At 45.4% G+C, this 19,203-nt stretch overlaps 1 protein-coding gene across 2 annotated transcripts in view; it reads left to right on the top strand.

Annotated features, from left to right (window-relative positions):
• Nucleotides 1–19,203, top strand: part of LOC122929230 — a 231,062-nt gene that overhangs the window by 154,966 nt on the left and 56,893 nt on the right. For both annotated transcript variants that reach the window (XM_044282739.1, XM_044282738.1), the window contains exons 6-7: nt 10,031–10,055; nt 13,120–13,157. In XM_044282739.1, coding sequence (XP_044138674.1) covers nt 10,031–10,055; nt 13,120–13,157 — 63 coding nt within the window. The remainder of the gene's footprint in view (nt 1–10,030; nt 10,056–13,119; nt 13,158–19,203) is intronic.

Here is a 19,203-nt window from a genome sequence, read left to right as displayed (position 1 = left end):
CCTCAAATTTATATCCTGCTAAATCTCTCGTTACCGCTGTACTGTTGTTGCTTGGAAAGATATTTAGTGTCCGTCAAAGCACATTTTTTGTTCTGGGTTGAAGTACAATTCCCAATTTAGCAATTTCATAATTTAGTGGTTTCTGCTATATCAGAGCTATTTGAAATCTATCCCTAAAAGGGTATATAATATTCAAGGTGCACATTGGGTCATTCAGAATAACTTCACACACACCCGCTACTGTGTATTTCCAAGTCTAATTCTGTCACTAAACCCATACCTGTCACCCAGCGCCTAAATACTAGGCCTCAAATTTATATCCTGCTAAATCTCTCGTTACCGCTGTACTGTTGTTGCTTGGAAAGATATTTAGTGTCCGTCAAAGCACATTTTTTGTTCTGGGTTGAAGTACAATTCCCAATTTAGCAATTTCATAATTTAGTGGTTTCTGCTATATCAGAGCTATTTGAAATCTATCCCTAAAAGGGTATATAATATTCAAGGTGCACATTGGGTCATTCAGAATAACTTCACACACACCCGCTACTGTGTATTTTCAAGTCTAATTCTGTCACTAAACCCATACCTGTCACCCAGCGCCTAAATACTAGGCCTCAAATTTATATCCTGCTAAATCTCTCGTTACCGCTGTACTGTTGTTGCTGGGCAAGATATTTAGTGTCCGTCAAAGCACATTTTTTGTTCTGGGTTGAAATACAATTCCCAATTTAGCAATTTCATAATTTAGTGGTTTCTGCTATATCAGAGCTATTTGAAATCTATCCCTAAAAGGGTATATAATATTCAAGGTGCACATAGGGTCATTCAGAATAACTTCACACACCCGCTACTGTGCATTTCCAAATCTAATTCTGTCACTAAACCCATAGCTGTCACCCAGCGCCTAAATACTAGGCCTCAAATTTATATCCCGCTAAATCTCTCGTTACCGCTGTCCTGTTGTGGCTGGGAAAGTTATTTAGTGTCCGTCAAAGCACATTTTTTGTTCTGGGTTGAAATACAATTCCCAATTTAGCAATTTCATAATTTAGTCGTTTCTGCTATATCAGAGCTATTTGAAATCTATCCCTAAAAGGGTAGATCATATTGAAGGTGCACATAGGGTCATTCAGAATAACTTCACACACACGCTTCTGTGCATTTCCAAGTCTAATTCTGTCACTAAATCCATACCGGTCACCCAGCGCCTAAATACTAGGCCTCAAATTTATATCCCGCTGAATTTGAATACAATACATTGGGCCAAATAATATATTTGTTGTTGTGGTGAACCATAACAATGAGAAAAACATCTAGTAAGGGACGCGGACGTGGACATGGTCGTGGTGGTGTTAGTGGACCCTCTGGTGCTGGGAGAGGACGTGGCCGTTCTGCCACATCCACACGTCCTAGTGTACCAACTACCTCAGGTCCCAGTAGCCGCCAGAATTTACAGCGATATATGGTGGGGCCCAATGCCGTTCTAAGGATGGTAAGGCCTGAGCAGGTACAGGCATTAGTCAATTGGGTGGCCGACAGTGGATCCAGCACGTTCACATTATCTCCCACCCAGTCTTCTGCAGAAAGCGCACAGATGGCGCCTGAAAACCAACCCCATCAGTCTGTCACATCACCCCCATGCATACCAGGGAAACTGTCTCAGCCTCAAGTTATGCAGCAGTCTCTTATGCTGTTTGAAGACTCCGCTGGCAGGGTTTCCCAAGGGCATCCACCTAGCCCTTCCCCAGCGGTGAAAGACATAGAATGCACTGACGCACAACCACTTATGTTTCCTGATGATGAGGACATGGGAATACCACCTCAGCATGTCTCTGATGATGACGAAACACAGGTGCCAACTGCTGCGTCTTTCTGCAGTGTGCAGACTGAACAGGAGGTCAGGGATCAAGACTGGGTGGAAGACGATGCAGGGGACGATGAGGTCCTAGACCCCACATGGAATGAAGGTCGTGCCACTGACTTTCACAGTTCGGAGGAAGAGGCAGTGGTGAGACCGAGCCAACAGCGTAGCAAAAGAGGGAGCAGTGGGCAAAAGCAGAACACCCGCCGCCAAGAGACTCCGCCTGCTACTGACCGCCGCCATCTGGGACCGAGCACCCCAAAGGCAGCTTCAAGGAGTTCCCTGGCATGGCACTTCTTCAAACAATGTGCTGACGACAAGACCCGAGTGGTTTGCACGCTGTGCCATCAGAGCCTGAAGCGAGGCATTAACGTTCTGAACCTGAGCACAACCTGCATGACCAGGCACCTGCATGCAAAGCATGAACTGCAGTGGAGTAAACACCTTAAAACCAAGGAAGTCACTCAGGCTCCCCCTGCTACCTCTTCTGCTGCTGCCGCCTCGGCCTATTCTGCTGCTGCCGCCTCGGCCTCTTCCTCCGCCTCTGGAGGAACGTTGGCACCTGCCGCCCAGCAAACAGGGGATGTACCACCAACACCACCACCACCACCTCCGTCACCAAGCGTCTCAACCATGTCACACGCCAGCGTTCAGCTCTCCATCTCACAAACATTTGATAGAAAGCGTAAATTCCCACCTAGCCACCCTCGATCCCTGGCCCTGAATGCCAGCATTTCTAAACTACTGGCCTATGAAATGCTGTCATTTAGGCTGGTGGACACAGACAGCTTCAAACAGCTCATGTCGCTTGCTGTCCCACAGTATGTTGTTCCCAGCCGGCACTACTTCTCCAAGAGAGCCGTGCCTTCCCTGCACAACCAAGTATCCGATAAAATCAAGTGTGCACTGCGCAACGCCATCTGTGGCAAGGTCCACCTAACCACAGATACGTGGACCAGTAAGCACGGCCAGGGACGCTATATCTCCCTAACTGCACACTGGGTAAATGTAGTGGCAGCTGGGCCCCAGGCGGAGAGCTGTTTGGCGCACGTCCTTCCGCCGCCAAGGATCGCAGGGCAACATTCTTTGCCTCCTGTTGCCACCTCCTCCTTCTCGGCTTCCTCCTCCTCTTCTTCCACCTGCTCATCCAGTCAGCCACACACCTTCACCACCAACTTCAGCACAGCCCGGGGTAAACGTCAGCAGGCCATTCTGAAACTCATATGTTTGGGGGACAGGCCCCACACCGCACAGGAGTTGTGGCGGGGTATAGAACAACAGACCGACGAGTGGTTGCTGCCGGTGAGCCTCAAGCCCGGCCTGGTGGTGTGTGATAATGGGCGAAATCTCGTTGCAGCTCTGGGACTAGCCAATTTGACGCACATCCCTTGCTTGGCGCATGTGCTGAATTTGGTGGTGCAGAAGTTCATTCACAACTACCCCGACATGTCAGAGCTGCTGCATAAAGTGCGGGCCGTCTGTTCGCGCTTCCGGCGTTCACATCCTGCTGCTGCTCGCCTGTCTGCGCTACAGCGTAACTTCGGCCTTCCCGCTCACCGCCTCATATGCGACGTGAACCACCAGGTGGAACTCCACCTTGCACATGCTGGACAGACTGTGCGAGCAGCAGCAGGCCATAGTGGAGTTTCAGCTGCAGCACGCACGGGTCAGTCGCACTACAGAACAGCACCACTTCACCACCAATGACTGGGCCTCCATGCGAGACCTGTGTGCCCTGTTGCGCTGTTTCGAGTACTCCACCAACATGGCCAGTGGCGATGACACCGTTATCAGCGTTACAATACCACTTCTATGTCTCCTTGAGAAAACACTTAGGGCGATGATGGAAGAGGAGGTGGCCCAGGAGGAGGAGGAGGAGGAGGAGGAGGAAGAGGGGTCATTTTTAGCACTTTCAGGCCAGTCTCTTCGAAGTGACTCAGAGGGAGGTTTTTGGCAACAGCAGAGGCCAGGTACAAATGTGGCCAGCCAGGGCCCACTACTGGAGGACGAGGAGGACGAGGATGAGGAGGAGGTGGAGGAGGATGAGGATGAAGCATGGTCACAGCGGGGTGGCACCCAACGCAGCTCGGGTCCATCACTGGTGCGTGGCTGGGGGGAAAGGCAGGACGATGACGATACGCCTCCCACAGAGGACAGCTTGTCCTTATCCCTGGGCAGCCTGGCACACATGAGCGACTACATGCTGCAGTGCCTGCGCAACGACAGCAGAGTTGCCCACATTTTAACCTGTGCGGACTACTGGGTTGCCACCCTGCTGGATCCACGCTACAAAGACAATGTGCCCACCTTACTTCCTGCACTGGAGCGTGATAGGAAGATGCGCGAGTACAAGCGCACGTTGGTAGACGCGCTACTGAGAGCATTCCCAAATGTCACAGGGGAACAAGTGGAAGCCCAAGGCCAAGGCAGAGGAGGAGCAAGAGGTCGCCAAGGCAGCTGTGTCACGGCCAGCTCCTCTGAGGGCAGGGTTAGCATGGCAGAGATGTGGAAAACTTTTGTCAACACGCCACAGCTAACTGCACCACCACCTGATACGCAACGTGTTAGCAGGAGGCAACATTTCACTAACATGGTGGAACAGTACGTGTGCACACCCCTCCACGTACTGACTGATGGTTCGGCCCCATTCAACTTCTGGGTCTCTAAATTGTCCACGTGGCCAGAGCTAGCCTTTTATGCCTTGGAGGTGCTGGCCTGCCCGGCAGCCAGCGTTTTGTCTGAACGTGTATTCAGCACGGCAGGGGGCGTCATTACAGACAAACGCAGCCGCCTGTCTACAGCCAATGTGGACAAGCTGACGTTCATAAAAATGAACCAGGCATGGATCCCACAGGACCTGTCCGTCCCTTGTCCAGATTAGACATTAACTACCTCCCCATAACCATATATTATTGGACTCCAGGGCACTTCCTCATTCAATCCTATTTTTATTTTACCATTATATTGCGATGCTACCCAAAGTTGAATGAACCTCTCCTCTGCCTGTGTGCTAGGCCTAAATATATGCCAATGGACTGTTGCAGTGGTGGCTGACATGAAGCCTGATTCTCTGCTATGACATGCAGACTAATTCTCTGCTGACATGAAGCCAGATTGTCTGTTACGGGACCTCTCTCCTCTGCCTGGGTGCTGGGCCTAAATTTATGACAATGGACTGTTGCAGTGGTGGCTGACGTGAAGCCTCATTCTCTGCTATGACATGCAGACTGATTCTCTGCTGTCATGAAGCCAGATTGTCTGTTACGGGACCTCTCTGCTCTGCCTGTGTGCTAGGCCTAAATATATGCCAATGGACTGTTGCAGTGGTGGGTGACGTGAAGCCTCATTCTCTGCTATGACATGCAGACTAATTCTCTGCTGACATGAAGCCAGATTGTCTGTTACGGGACCTCTCTGCTCTGCCTGTGTGCTAGGCCTAAATATATGCCAATGGACTGTTGCAGTGGTGGGTGACGTGAAGCCTCATTCTCTGCTATGACATGCAGACTGATTCTCTGCTGACATGAAGCCAGATTGTCTGTTACGGGACCTCTCTCCTCTGCCTGTGTGCTAGGCCTAAATATATGCCAATGGACTGTTGCAGTGGTGGCTGACGTGAAGCCTCATTCTCTGCTATGACATGCAGACTAATTCTCTGCTGACATGAAGCCAGATTGTCTGTTACGGGACCTCTCTCCTCTGCCTGGGTGCTGGGCCTAAATTTATGACAATGGACTGTTGCAGTGGTGGCTGACGTGAAGCCTCATTCTCTGCTATGACATGCAGACTGATTCTCTGCTGACATGAAGCCAGATCCTCTTTTACGGGACCTCTCTCCTCTGCCTGGGTGCTGGGCCTAAATTTATGACAATGGACTGTTGCAGTGGTGGCAGACGTGAAGCCTCATTCTCTGCTATGACATGCAGACTGATTCTCTGCTGACATGAAGCCAGATCCTCTGTTACGGGACCTCTCTCCTCTGCCTGGGTGCTAGGCCTAAATTTATGACAATGGACTGTTGCAGTGGTGGCTGACGTGAAGCCTGATTCTCTGCTATGACATGCAGACTGATTCTCTGCTGTCATGAAGCCAGATTGTCTGTTACGGGACCTCTCTGCTCTGCCTGTGTGCTAGGCCTAAATATATGCCAATGGACTGTTGCAGTGGTGGGTGACGTGAAGCCTGATTCTCTGCTATGATATGAAGACTGATTCTCTGCTGACATGAAGCCAGATTGTCTGTTACGGGACCTTTCTCCTCTGCCTGGGTTCTGGGCCTAAATTTATGAAAATTGACTCTTACAGTGGTGGGTGACGTGAAGCCTGATTCTCTGCTATGATATGAAGACTGATTCTCTGCTGACATGAAGCCAGATTGTCTGTTACGGGACCTTTCTCCTCTGCCTGGGTTCTGGGCCTAAATTTATGAAAATTGACTCTTACAGTGGTGGGTGACGTGAAGCCTGATTCTCTGCTATGATATGAAGACTGATTCTCTGCTGACATGAAGCCAGATTCTCTGTTACGGGACCTCTCTCCTCTGCCTGGGTGCTGGGCCTAAATTTATGACAATGGACTGTTGCAGTGGTGGCTGACGTGAAGCCTGATTCTCTGCTATGACATGCAGACTGATTCTCTGCTGTCATGAAGCCAGATTGTCTGTTACGGGACCTCTCTGCTCTGCCTGTGTGCTAGGCCTAAATATATGCCAATGGACTGTTGCAGTGGTGGCTGACGTGAAGCCTGATTCTCTGCTATGACATGCAGACTGATTCTCTGCTGTCATGAAGCCAGATTGTCTGTTACGGGACCTCTCTCCTCTGCCTGTGTGTGTGCTGGGCATAAATATATGCCAATGGACTGTTGCAGTGGTGGCTGACGTGAAGCCTCATTCTCTGCTATGACATGCAGACTGATTCTCTGCTGACATGAAGCCAGATTCTCTGTTACGGGACCTCTCTCCTCTGCCTGTGTGTGTGCTGGGCCTAAATATATGCCAATGGACTGTTGCAGTGGTGGCTGACGTGAAGCCTCATTCTCTGCTATGACATGCAGACTAATTCTCTGCTGACATGAAGCCAGATTCTCTGTTACGGGACCTCTCTCCTCTGCCTGTGTGTGTGCTGGGCCTAAATATATGCCAATGGACTGTTGCAGTGGTGGCTGACGTGAAGCCTCATTCTCTGCTATGACATGCAGACTAATTCTCTGCTGACATGAAGACAGATTCTCTGTTACGGGACCTCCCTCCTCTGCCTGGGTGCTTGGCCTAAATATATGCCAATGGACTGTTGCAGTGGTGGCTGACGTGAAGCCTCATTCTCTGCTATGACATGCAGACTGATTCTCTGCTGACATGAAGCCAGATTCTCTGTTACGGGACCTCTCTCCTCTGCCTGGGTGCTGGGTAGTGTTGAGCGCGAATATTCGAAAAGCAAATTTTTTTCGCGAATATCGCAACTTCGCGATTTCGCAAATATTTCGAATATAGTGCTATATATTCGTAAAAACGAATATTCGTTTTTTGTTTTTTCCCCCCCCCCCCACAAAATTACAGTACACATATAATTGATTGTTTCCCAAAGGTCCAACAGCTCAGATCTTACTCACATTGCCTAGAAAGTGATTGAGGCGCGAATCTTCGTAAGGCGATTTTATTAGCGCACATGCGAATATCGGCACGTCCCAGAACAGAGGCAAAGGGCTTTGCATTCATACATTAGTGAATTGAGTTGCGAATCTTCGTAAGGCGATTTTATTAGCGCACATGCGAATATCTACACTTGTCCCAGAACAGAGGCAAAGGGCTTTGCATTCATACATTAGTGATTGAATTGAGCTGCGAATCTTCGTAAGGCGATTTTATTAACGCAAATGCAAATATCTACACTTGTCCCCAGAACAGAGAGGCAAAGGCCTGTGCATTCATATAGTATAGCACCATATTCGCGAATACGTAGAACTTCGTAAAATTCGATTTACGAATATTCGTATTTTTTATTTTACTTTCCACCTTACAGATTACATTGATCTGTACTCTGTCAACTACTGTCATCACCCCCCACTGTATCTCGATTGATTCCCAAAAGTCTCACATTCCCTAGAAAGTGATTGAGGTGCGAATCTTCGTAAGGCGATTTTATTAGCGCACATGCGAATATCTACACTTGTCCCAGAACAGAGGCAAAGGGCATTGCATTCATACATTAGTGATTGAATTGAGTTGCGAATCTTCGTAAGGCGATTTCATTAGCGCACATGTGAATTTTGCATAGCATATGTATTATGCGATGCGAAAATTCGAATTATCGCATATGCGAAATAATAACGAATTTGAATAATCGCAAATATTTTACGAATATTCTTTCGAATATTCACAAAATTTCGCGAATTCGAATATGGGACATACCGCTCAACACTAGTGCTGGGCCTAAATTTATGACAATGGACTGTTGCAGTGGTGGGTGACGTGAAGCCTGATTCTCTGCTATGACATGCAGACTGATTCTCTGCTGACATGAAGCCAGATTCTCTGTTACGGGACCTCTCTCCTCTGCCTGTGTGTGTGCTGGGCCTAAATATATGCCAATGGACTGTTGCAGTGGTGGCTGACGTGAAGCCTCATTCTCTGCTATGACATGCAGACTGATTCTCTGCTGACATGAAGCCAGATTCTCTGTTACGGGACCTCTCTCCTCTGCCTGTGTGTGTGCTGGGCCTAAATATATGCCAATGGACTGTTGCAGTGGTGGCTGACGTGAAGCCTCATTCTCTGCTATGACATGCAGACTAATTCTCTGCTGACATGAAGACAGATTCTCTGTTACGGGACCTCCCTCCTCTGCCTGGGTGCTGGGCCTAAATATATGCCAATGGACTGTTGCAGTGGTGGCTGACGTGAAGCCTCATTCTCTGCTATGACATGCAGACTAATTCTCTGCTGACATGAAGACAGATTCTCTGTTACGGGACCTCCCTCCTCTGCCTGGGTGCTGGGCCTAAATATATGCCAATGGACTGTTGCAGTGGTGGCTGACGTGAAGCCTCATTCTCTGCTATGACATGCAGACTAATTCTCTGCTGACATGAAGACAGATTCTCTGTTACGGGACCTCCCTCCTCTGCCTGGGTGCTGGGCCTAAATATATGCCAATGGACTGTTGCAGTGGTGGCTGACGTGAAGCCTCATTCTCTGCTATGACATGCAGACTAATTCTCTGCTGACATGAAGACAGATTCTCTGTTACGGGACCTCTCTCCTCTGCCTGGGTGCCGGGGCCTAAATATCTGAGAATGGACTGTTCCAGTGGTGGGTGACGGGAAGCCAGATTCTCTGCTATGGAACCTCTCTCCAATTGATTTTGGTTAATTTTTATTTATTTAATTTTTATTTTAATTCATTTCCCTATCCACATTTGTTTGCAGGGGATTTACCTACATGTTGCTGCCTTTTGCAGCCCTCTAGCTCTTTCCTGGGCTGTTTTACAGCCTTTTTAGTGCCGAAAAGTTCGGGTCCCCATTGACTTCAATGGGGTTCGGGTTCGGGACGAAGTTCGGATCGGGTTCGGATCCCGAACCCGAACATTTCCGGGATGTTCGGCCGAACTTCTCGAACCCGAACATCCAGGTGTTCGCTCAACTCTACTCATGGCCTCTTCTAACAGCTGATTGGCGGGTTCCAGTGTTTTAGAACCCCGCCGATCTTATATCGATGGACTATCATGAGGATAGGTCATGAATATTTATTCTCGGATAACCACTTTAATGCATTTTTTCCAAAATGTAATGATTTGATGGAAAATTGCATGAAGACTCTCATGCGTTTGATGTGCTTAATAGCATTCTGACAGTGTTTCAGGTAAGGGTTAAATATGAGTATGAACATAAATTATTATAATGTATTTGCGTACATGAAAAATATGAAATAGTCCACAGCAGATCCCCATTCCAACCTCCATTGTCTTATCTGCTTGTAATTCAGCTCTGGAAGGAAAACAACACAGAAGAAAATGTTTAGATTTACTGTAGATTTGCCAGTTAATGAACACAGGTCTCTGAGACAGTAAAATATTATCTGTGCTTCAAGTTCTCAGAATATATTTGCTTTCATTGCCAAAGTCAGAGCTGAGCTTCATGTATCCTAAAAATTTATTCTGCTCATATTTTTTAGGTGTCATTTGTAAAAAGAAAAATGTGTAAGTACCGCCATCCTTGTCTACGTAATCGCTATCTACTGCTGCTTTATCCTTTGTATAGAATATCAATAGTACTAAACTATTTCTTAAAATTCAAAGTTGGCAACTTTTTGTAGTGACTAACTTAGGCTCCTTTCACATCACCGTCTCTCCTTTCCCTTCTCCGGCTCCGTTGAAGAGCAGGAGAACGGAAAAGACAGATTCTGCAGATAACTGAGACCTAACTGAACAGAAGAAAAATCATATTTTGAGTGGACACCGAACGGACCCCATTATAGCCTATGGGGTCTTTAGGATCTGTTACGCTCAGTTAGGTCTCAGTTATCTTCAGAATCCGTCCTTTTCGTTCTCCTGCTCCTCAACGGAGCCGGAGAACGGAAAGGAGAAATGGTGATGTGAAAGGAGCCTTAGGGGTCTTATTCAAGAGCACTCGATAAAGACCCCTGTGTGGGTGGACAAGTGGTGTTTTTGATGTAGAGGTGTCTACTTCCTTAACTTTGTTCCTGGCTTGAGATATTTCAAGAATAGTGGAATGAGACGACATAAAGTCCCTTGTTAAAAACAAAAAAGTATACCTGCGACAGATGTCATCCAATAGTCACCAGTGTCAAGCAAATTGAACTCAATGAAGTGGAAGTTGATCCGAATTTCAGGAAAAAATTTGATTCGCCGCAAAGGCGTATTTCCTCATGCTTCGTGGTAAAGAAGCGATTTTACATGAAATGGGGTAAAAAAAACAAAAAAATCACACTCACCTCATCCGTTTGAGTGCAAAGAGCCGGTCGCCGCCATCTTGATTGGAGATCTGGCACCAAATCTCGTGCTCGGTGACGTATGATGTCACCACCCCGGCCGCCATGGTGACGTCATCATGGAACGCGCAAAATTTCACACCAGATCTTCAATTAAGATGGCAGCGGCCGGCTCTGCGCAATTAAATGGAGGAGGTAAGTATGATTTATTTTATTTTATTTTTTTAATACTGTGATATTACTGTCATATGCTGCGATCAGCTATGAATGTGGCATCTGAGGGGCACAATGACCGGGGGAGGGGGTGGCACAATCATTGCACCCACTACTTACAAAGAAATGTGCTTTGTGATGGCGTAATTCATCACAAAGCGAATATTTTTGGTCAAATTGGCCAAGCAGCAGAATCTAATTTTTTAGGGCTCATCTCTATTAGTCACCCGATGCCGATAGGCTGTCATGTTAAAAAAAAATATCGTAAGTCATATGGAAAAGGTTTTTTATTGGATAGCATGAGAATATACCGATTTTGTATCCTGAGAAATTGGAGTCCATAACAGGACACTTCCATCAGAAAGAGGTCTTTTTTAAATTCAGTATTCATAGGAAACATTGTTTTATAAATATTTACTGTTTGAACTTTTTTATTTTGGGAGTATTATATCATAGAAAATTACACAAAATTGTTCCTCTGTAAAGCCTGTATCAGTGATGAGCGGCAGGGGCAATATTTAAATCCATGATATTTCACGAATATTTGGGCGAATATTCATCACACATATTTGCAAATTCGAGAATTCTGGCCTCCAGTCATTATTTTCTTGATTGCGAAAACCGCCAATCGGAAAATTTGCGATAAAAATTTGCAATACGAAAATTTGCGATCAACACTACTCCTAAAGTCAAAGATATTGCGGCCTTCTCATTGGCCCACAAGCAAAAAGCAGTGAGGGATCATGGGTACTGATGAAAAAAAATCCAGAATATTCGTGATTACGAAGATATAGCACTATATTCTAGATATTGGCAAATTCTCGAAGTGCCAATATTCACAATAAAAATCTGCAATTAAAATATTCACGATCAACACTAGCCTGTATTAGACAGACCGATTGAGCAAGTGATTGTTGGGGGGAATACTTTCCCTCTCGGCTCTTACATGCAGCAATCTCTTCCACATCGGGAGGAGCGATCACCCTGCCATTGCTTGCCCTCATACTGTCTAGTGGTTTGCCAGTGGCAGATCGCTATTAGATAGCATGATCTGCTGCCAACAAACGATGATTTTTAAGCATGCGGTTGCTCATTCATCGGGTAATCAGCGGCAGTATTACTCTGCAAGATGATTGCTAACGAGCGATACTACAAATGTTCGTTAGCGATCATCTATGAAAAAATTGGCATGTATAATACAGCCTTAAAGGGCTTCTGTCACCCCACAAAAGTCTTTTTTTTTTTTGGGGATAGTTACATTACTTATAGCGCGATATAGGAGAATATAATCTTGTCACTTACTTTGATGCGGCCGTTTCTTTAGAAAACAAAGTTTTATAATATGTAAATCCAGTCTCTACCAGCAAGTAGGGTGTCTACTTGCTGGTAGCCGCAGCAGAAAACCGCCCCCTCGCCGTGTTGATTGACAGGGCCAGCCGGGATCTCCTCCTCCGGCCGGCCGAATGAACAGAGGCGCGCGATTTTTGAAATACTGACAGGGCCGGCCGGAGGAGGAGATCACGGCTGGCCCTGTCAATCAACACGGCGAGGGGGCGCTTTTCTGCTGCGGCTACCAGCAAGTAGACGCCCTACTTGCTGGTAGAGACCGGATTTACATATTATAAAACTTTGTTTTCTAAAGAAACAGCCGCATCAAAGTAAGTGACAAGATTATATTCTCCTATATCGCGCTATAAGTAATGTAACTATCCAAAAAAAAAAAAATGACTTTTGTGGGGTGACAGAAGCCCTTTAACAGTCAGCATAATTCATAAAACCTTTTGTATAGAGAAGTAATCCATTGTCAGCTTACTACTGCAGTGAGGGGAAGATGTTATCCTCAGGGCAATCCTTATTATCATAGTAGATGTAGAATTGGGATGATGACAGTATCGTCCTCTTGATAGGCCTAGAAAGATACTCACTGGAAAGCACTGCGTATAGCTTCAAAAACGTATTTCCCAAAAATAACTTACCTGTTAATTATATTAAAAGATTACACAGAATATTCCCATATAAAAACATGTTGATTGAAGTGTCCCTTTAATGTTTTCATTTTCTCTTCTAATTAATCTTTACTCCTTTTTTTTTCTTGAAAGCTCTGGAGGAATGAAAACAGCTGAAAATCCAGAAAATGGTAAATAGAAATATGTAACTGTGACCGTCATCGATTGTTATTGGATCTAAAAATGTATTTTCTAATAAAAAAAGTAACATTTTTGTATTTTCAATACAATTTCTCATTAAAAAATAATACAGTGTACAAATTTATAATAATATACATCTTAGGCTACTTTCACACTAGCGTTCGAGGCTCCGCTTGTGAGTTCCGTTTGAAGGCTCTCTGCAGCGTTCGGGTGTCCGCCTGGCCGTGCGGAGGCAAACGGATCCGTCCAGACTTACAATGGAAGTCAATGGGGACGGATCCGTTTGAAGTTGACACAATATGGCTCAATTTCAAATGGATCCGTCCCCCATTGACTTTCAATGTAAAGTCTGGACGGATCCGTCTGAGCAACTTTCACACTTAGAATTTTTTCTAAACTATAATGCAGATGGATCCGCTCTGAACGGATCCACCGTCTGCATTATATGAGCGGATCCGTCTGGGCAGACACCAGACGGATCCGCTCTGAACGCAAGTGTGAAAGTAGCCTTAGGCTACTGTGAGGCAGTGACAGGCCTCCTAGCTATTAGAGGAGATGTATGGTATGATTTGCTGTGTTTTCCCCACGATCACCAAGGTGAGACCAGGTGTGATAATCACTTGGAGATAAAGTAATCCTCAGTGTGTGAGAGGAGGAGTTAGGCCCCAGAGAACAGACCTGGACAGGGTCTGTGTGGCCCCAGCCAGGAACTCTGGGGGTCACAAGACTGAGGAAGCCTGAGTTTGGGGGGACCCAGCGACGCCTGGAGAAGAGAGGTGTCGCACGGTCAGAGTCAGGAGGACTACTGGACCATATCCCCCCAAGGTATTTCGCTGCTTCCACCACGAGGAATGGTGGGCTGCACTGGTCGACACCTAGGAGGCTGTCGGACCGAAGCTGAATACCATAGTGTGAACTGCGTCTTAGAGGTTAGTTGTGAGGTGAAGCTGCGACTTCATGGTGCCGAGTGATGCCAAACTTGGAAATGTGATGTGCTGTGTGACAAATAAAGCACTGTTTGATCTTGAAAACGCCCTGTTTGATGAGAAGTCTGTCTTTGCCGACCCCTGAGAGAGAGCGATCCCTTACACAACCCTCACACTGACATTGTTAATTCCGGTATTGAGGTCTGGCAGAGGACCTCAATGCCGGAATGAAACTGATCCGTCAGGATGCATCCGTTCCATTAAATCAAACAGAAAAAAATGGATCTGTCACTAAATACATTGAAAGTCAATGGGTGACGGGCCCGTTTTTTTAGGCTCCTTCAAAACTGGATCAGTCACCATTGACTTACATTGTTTTCAGTGCCTGATTCATTTTTTATGACCGGACACAAAACCGCAGCTTGCAGCCATCGCAAAACAGAATGCTGCTGAAACGAAAGACATCCTGATGCATCCTGATTTTTTTTTTCCAGTATTGAGATCCTCTGCCGGATCTCAATACTGGAAAAACACAACACAAGTGTGAAAGTAGCCTTAGAAATGCCTCGTAGAACGAACATTAATAACCCGTCCTCGTACAGTAGCTTTCTTCAAATGGAACATTTCTGGATTTCTGTTTCAGAAGAGTTTTAGGGGATCATCCAATTCTATTTCATGTGGTCAAACCTATGCCCACTATCTGATCCTTAAAGGGACATTTCTATCAGAAAAGGGGTTATAAATATTGGCATTTTTTTTGCTGTTTTTGTACTATGCCATTGAAAATAAAATATAAAATATTTTCAGGAATTCTGGAAGCAGAATACATGGAATAAGTGTAAAAAACAAACAAAAAAACATCCATTGAATAATCACCTATAGGATGTTAATATGTGGCACAAACATTTAAGAGGAGTGTCCCTTTTACAACTGCCCCCCCCCCCCCATTCTCTATCTCTGCTACAGTCTGTATGTGCAAACAAACTTATCTGCATAAGTGCAGCAGCGGGTTTTAAGAAATAAAGACTCTGACATCGCTTTCACCGCATGACAGGTCCTTAACTTTCTTAACATGTCTGTTAAACACAACCATTGTGTAACACTTTGCTCTTTGAACTCTGCTTTGTGCTGTTCCTTTGTTATTCCTCCTAGAGATATATGATGCTACTATTTGAGGGCATGCCCCTACATAAATCTGACCCTGTCCAATCAGTACTGACATCAGTGGAAAGACACACCCTTTTGCAGGGGTGCACCACCAATGAGGCCAGGTGAGGCAATCGCCTCAGGCAGCACCAGGTAGGAGCAAGAGGGGGGCAGCGGAAGGGCCATGGGCAATAAGCGTTTTCATTGTGGCAAAGGGGTAAGGTCAAGAAATTGGCATGGGGGGGAGGGTTTCAGTTCTCGTCTCAGGCAGCCTGCCCGAAATGGTAACATCAAGTGATTTCTTTATAAATCTTTATAAATCTCTAGAAGGCATCCAGCTTTCAAAGAAAAGATGCTCTAAAATTGGTATATTTTGAGAAACACAAGCAAGTACTAAAACAGACATGTCAGGAGGGATGACAGCTCTATCTTAAAGGGGTTATCCAAGACTATTAAATTCCCCCCATATGCCCTGGCCCATCACAATGAATATACTTACACTACTCCCCGCGCCGCTCCTGGTCCCTGCACCGCCGCTGCTGCTTCTCCCCGTGCACAGATGAAAGAGTCCAGTGTCGGGGAGGGGAGCAGCCAATGGCAGACGAGGACGAGCCTCCCTAGCATCGCGGGTGAAGCATATGGGGGGAATTTAATAGTCTTGGAAAACTCCTTTAAATTTAAGGCCTAATCATTCTATAATGAAAGTTGCGTAGCTTTTTATTATACAGTGTTTTGTGTTATCTTTCCTCACCATTTTCCCGTCTTTGGTGTGTGGTCACGTTTAAATCCACAGGCTGAAATCTCATAAGGTGCTGTTACATATGCTGACTGTCAGAGGGTAGAACAAAAGTCCTCAGACTGCTAACTAAATAAGGGTTAACTTAGTTGTAACTGTGGTTTCTATTAATTTTTAATATAGTGCAGGCAATGGGATGTTAAACATTTTAATGATATACTTTATTAGAGAAAGATGCCTCTTTGCACTAGAAAACATGATATAAAGAGGATTCTTAGCAAAGCCATAAGTGAGTTTGTCTTCAGTCTTCAGCGTTCTACTGAGTGCTGAAGATGCTCGTGTGTAACTAGACAGAGGCAGGGTGATGGACAGCAATAGTTAGGACACCTGCACATAGCCGAGGACCGGGGTAGTGACTAGAGATCAGCAAAGTATTGAACATTTTTCGTATGCTTTGCCAAATTACTTTGTCACAAAGCACATTTCTTTGTAAGTAGTGGGAGCAATGACAGGGAGTGACAATTGCACCACTCCCCGTCATTGTGCCTCTCAGATGCAGCGTTCAAAGCTGATTGCAGCATCTGACAGTAATAATCCGGTGTAAAACAATTTAAAGAATAAATAAAATCAAACTTACCTTATCCATTTGATCGCAAAGAGCCAGTGGCCGCCATTTTGATTGAAGATCTAGCTGGAAATCTCACACATCTCACGTCGCCTGGCGTGGTGATGTCATACGTCACCGCGCACAGGATTTATAGCAAGATCTTTAATCAAGTGCTGGTGATCAAATGGATGAGGTAAGTATCATTTTTTTATTTATTTTATTTATCGCCATTCAGGGAAAATCAATTTCTTGCCACGAAGCACGAGGAAATTCATCTTCGAGCTAATCAAATTTTCCCTTAAATTCGGATTGAAGTCCACTTCATGGACTTCAATTCGCTCAACACTAGCAGTGACAAGTGGCAGGCTGGTAGATGGTCATCAATATCAGATTGTCGGGGGTCTGTCGCCCAGTACTGCCATCGATCAGCTTTCGGCCAGTTGCTAGTACCTAAACTCAAACACAGAGAATGGGGCCTGTAGCAGACAGCTCTGCTCTCTCTGTGAGGTGACCACCAGTATGGACCCACACTTTGTGTTAATTACAGGTAACAGCTGATCGATGGTGATGCCGGGTGTTGGATCACCACTGATCTGATATTGATGACTGATCCTTAGGGTAGGTCATCAATATCTATTGCAGGAAATATCCTTTAATAGCTGCATAGCTTTAAAGGCTATATACACCTTCGGAGGCAATTTTTATGACTACATATTACTCATTTTTGGCTAAAAATCATATTTTCAATTGGCCTTTATTTAAAATATTGAGCCATTCTGTCACAAAGGATTAATAGTTTTTCTAACTGTGTGACTGGAACTTTCACTACCACTTTTTGCCGGTGATCTAAAAAACCTTATCTCTTAACCTACTAAGAGGTCCTAAACACTTATTTAAGCCACATTCTTATCAGTAAGATAAGGATGAGCTATAAAGAGTGTTTATAATGTCAAAGCAGAAATAAGGAGCCTGTTAACTCCCCGTCTGACGGAAGAGACAGAAAATCCACAGGCTGCTACTACAGCATCTCAGCTCTGTAAGAAAAAAAGGAAGCCAGATTTTTAATAAAGACCAATTGTAAAAATTATTTTAGCTCAAAATTAGTAAAATCCACTAATAAAAAATTGCCCACAAAGGTGTAAAGAGCCTTTAAGTAACTTTTTTTTTTATTAGCAGGATGCACAGACCTAAAGATTATGTCCACCTGGTGACTAAATTTTGGCTGTGGCTCAAATGTGAAACAACTGTGCGTCCCTGCTCCGGAGGATACCACTATGACAAGTTTAATCCCTCTCACGGCTGTTTGCTATAAGTTCATCCGGTCTAGACAATCCTTGTAGAATCCAGGATGAGGCATTTTACCTACATTCACACATAATGCTAAAATGTGGATGGGGGAGGCAGATTTGTACTGCTAGTGTCGGAGTTAGAGAAGATGACCAAATAACTTAGCTGATTCAATTAATTTCACCCCAAAAAGTGCTCTGGTAAGGTTTCCCTTTCGGTCTAAATTAGACATTAGGTTTTCCAAGATTTTATAACTGATGACCTGTCCTCTGGATAGGTCATCGATATCTGATTGTTGGGGCCTGACACCCGGGACTCCCGCTGATCAGCTACTTGAAAAGGCAGTGGTGGTCCTGTGATTGACTCAGCCTTCTCTGTGCTTCGTACACTGTATAGCGGCTGTGTGGGTATCGCGCTCAGCCCCATTCACTTCTATAGGGCTGAGCTGCGCCTAGGCAACTTGACCAATGAACGTGGCATAGGAAAAGCTGCGATAAGGCCATGGTGCTACTGCAAGTGTTGGTGCCTTCGAACATAGCTGATTGGCAGGGATCCCGGGTGTCAGACCCCCACAGATACTGATGACCTATCCAGAGGACAGAAGGTTGAAGTAGAAGAGTCACAGCAGCATCTCCGTTTTTTTTTTGTTTTTTTTTATTGCAAAAGCTTCACAGCATGTATACAAATAAAGTGCAACGTTTTGGCTGTAACCAGCCTTTATCAAGCATAATCAAACTGTGACATCTACCAACATTAAATAGGATAACCACCACCCTCCTCACATCAGCCAATAGTATGCGTTCACCTGCCACACAAAACCAATCATAATTGGTCACAATAGTAATCCCTCTTTTGCATAAATCAACTGTCTCACCTGGGTAGATTGCACCATAGAAACACTTACTCCCGCCCGACAATCACATCCCCGCCTCTGTACTGCGCAAGCTCGCCCTACTCACTGTTTACATGTCCCCACGGCAACCGCGCTGCAGATCTCGCGGAAGTCCCGCGTGAGCACGTCACAATGCGTGACTATATAAGCTGCAGCGCCGGCACCAAGACCAAAAGTCGCGCACAAATGTGACATCACACTGCGTCACCGTTGCCAAGGTAACATATAAAGCTTTGCGGACATAGCGAAAACGGAGCACCGGGAGCAAGGGTCCATCTATTCAATAGTACATGACATATAAATCCCCACCTCCAACAAATTGGGGCAGAGCACATATATGACAGTGATAACATGCATCTAATTTAGGAATTGGGCATATATCTAGAACAAGCTGATCACACATATCATTATAGAGGATATAACAAACGTATTTAAAATATTA

This window comes from Bufo gargarizans, chromosome 2, assembly GCF_014858855.1.
Source record: "Bufo gargarizans isolate SCDJY-AF-19 chromosome 2, ASM1485885v1, whole genome shotgun sequence".
In the NCBI taxonomy this organism is placed as follows: domain Eukaryota; kingdom Metazoa; phylum Chordata; class Amphibia; order Anura; family Bufonidae; genus Bufo; species Bufo gargarizans.
The sequence above is the reverse complement of the archived record's forward strand: the minus strand, read 5'-3'. Positions and strand labels throughout refer to the sequence as shown.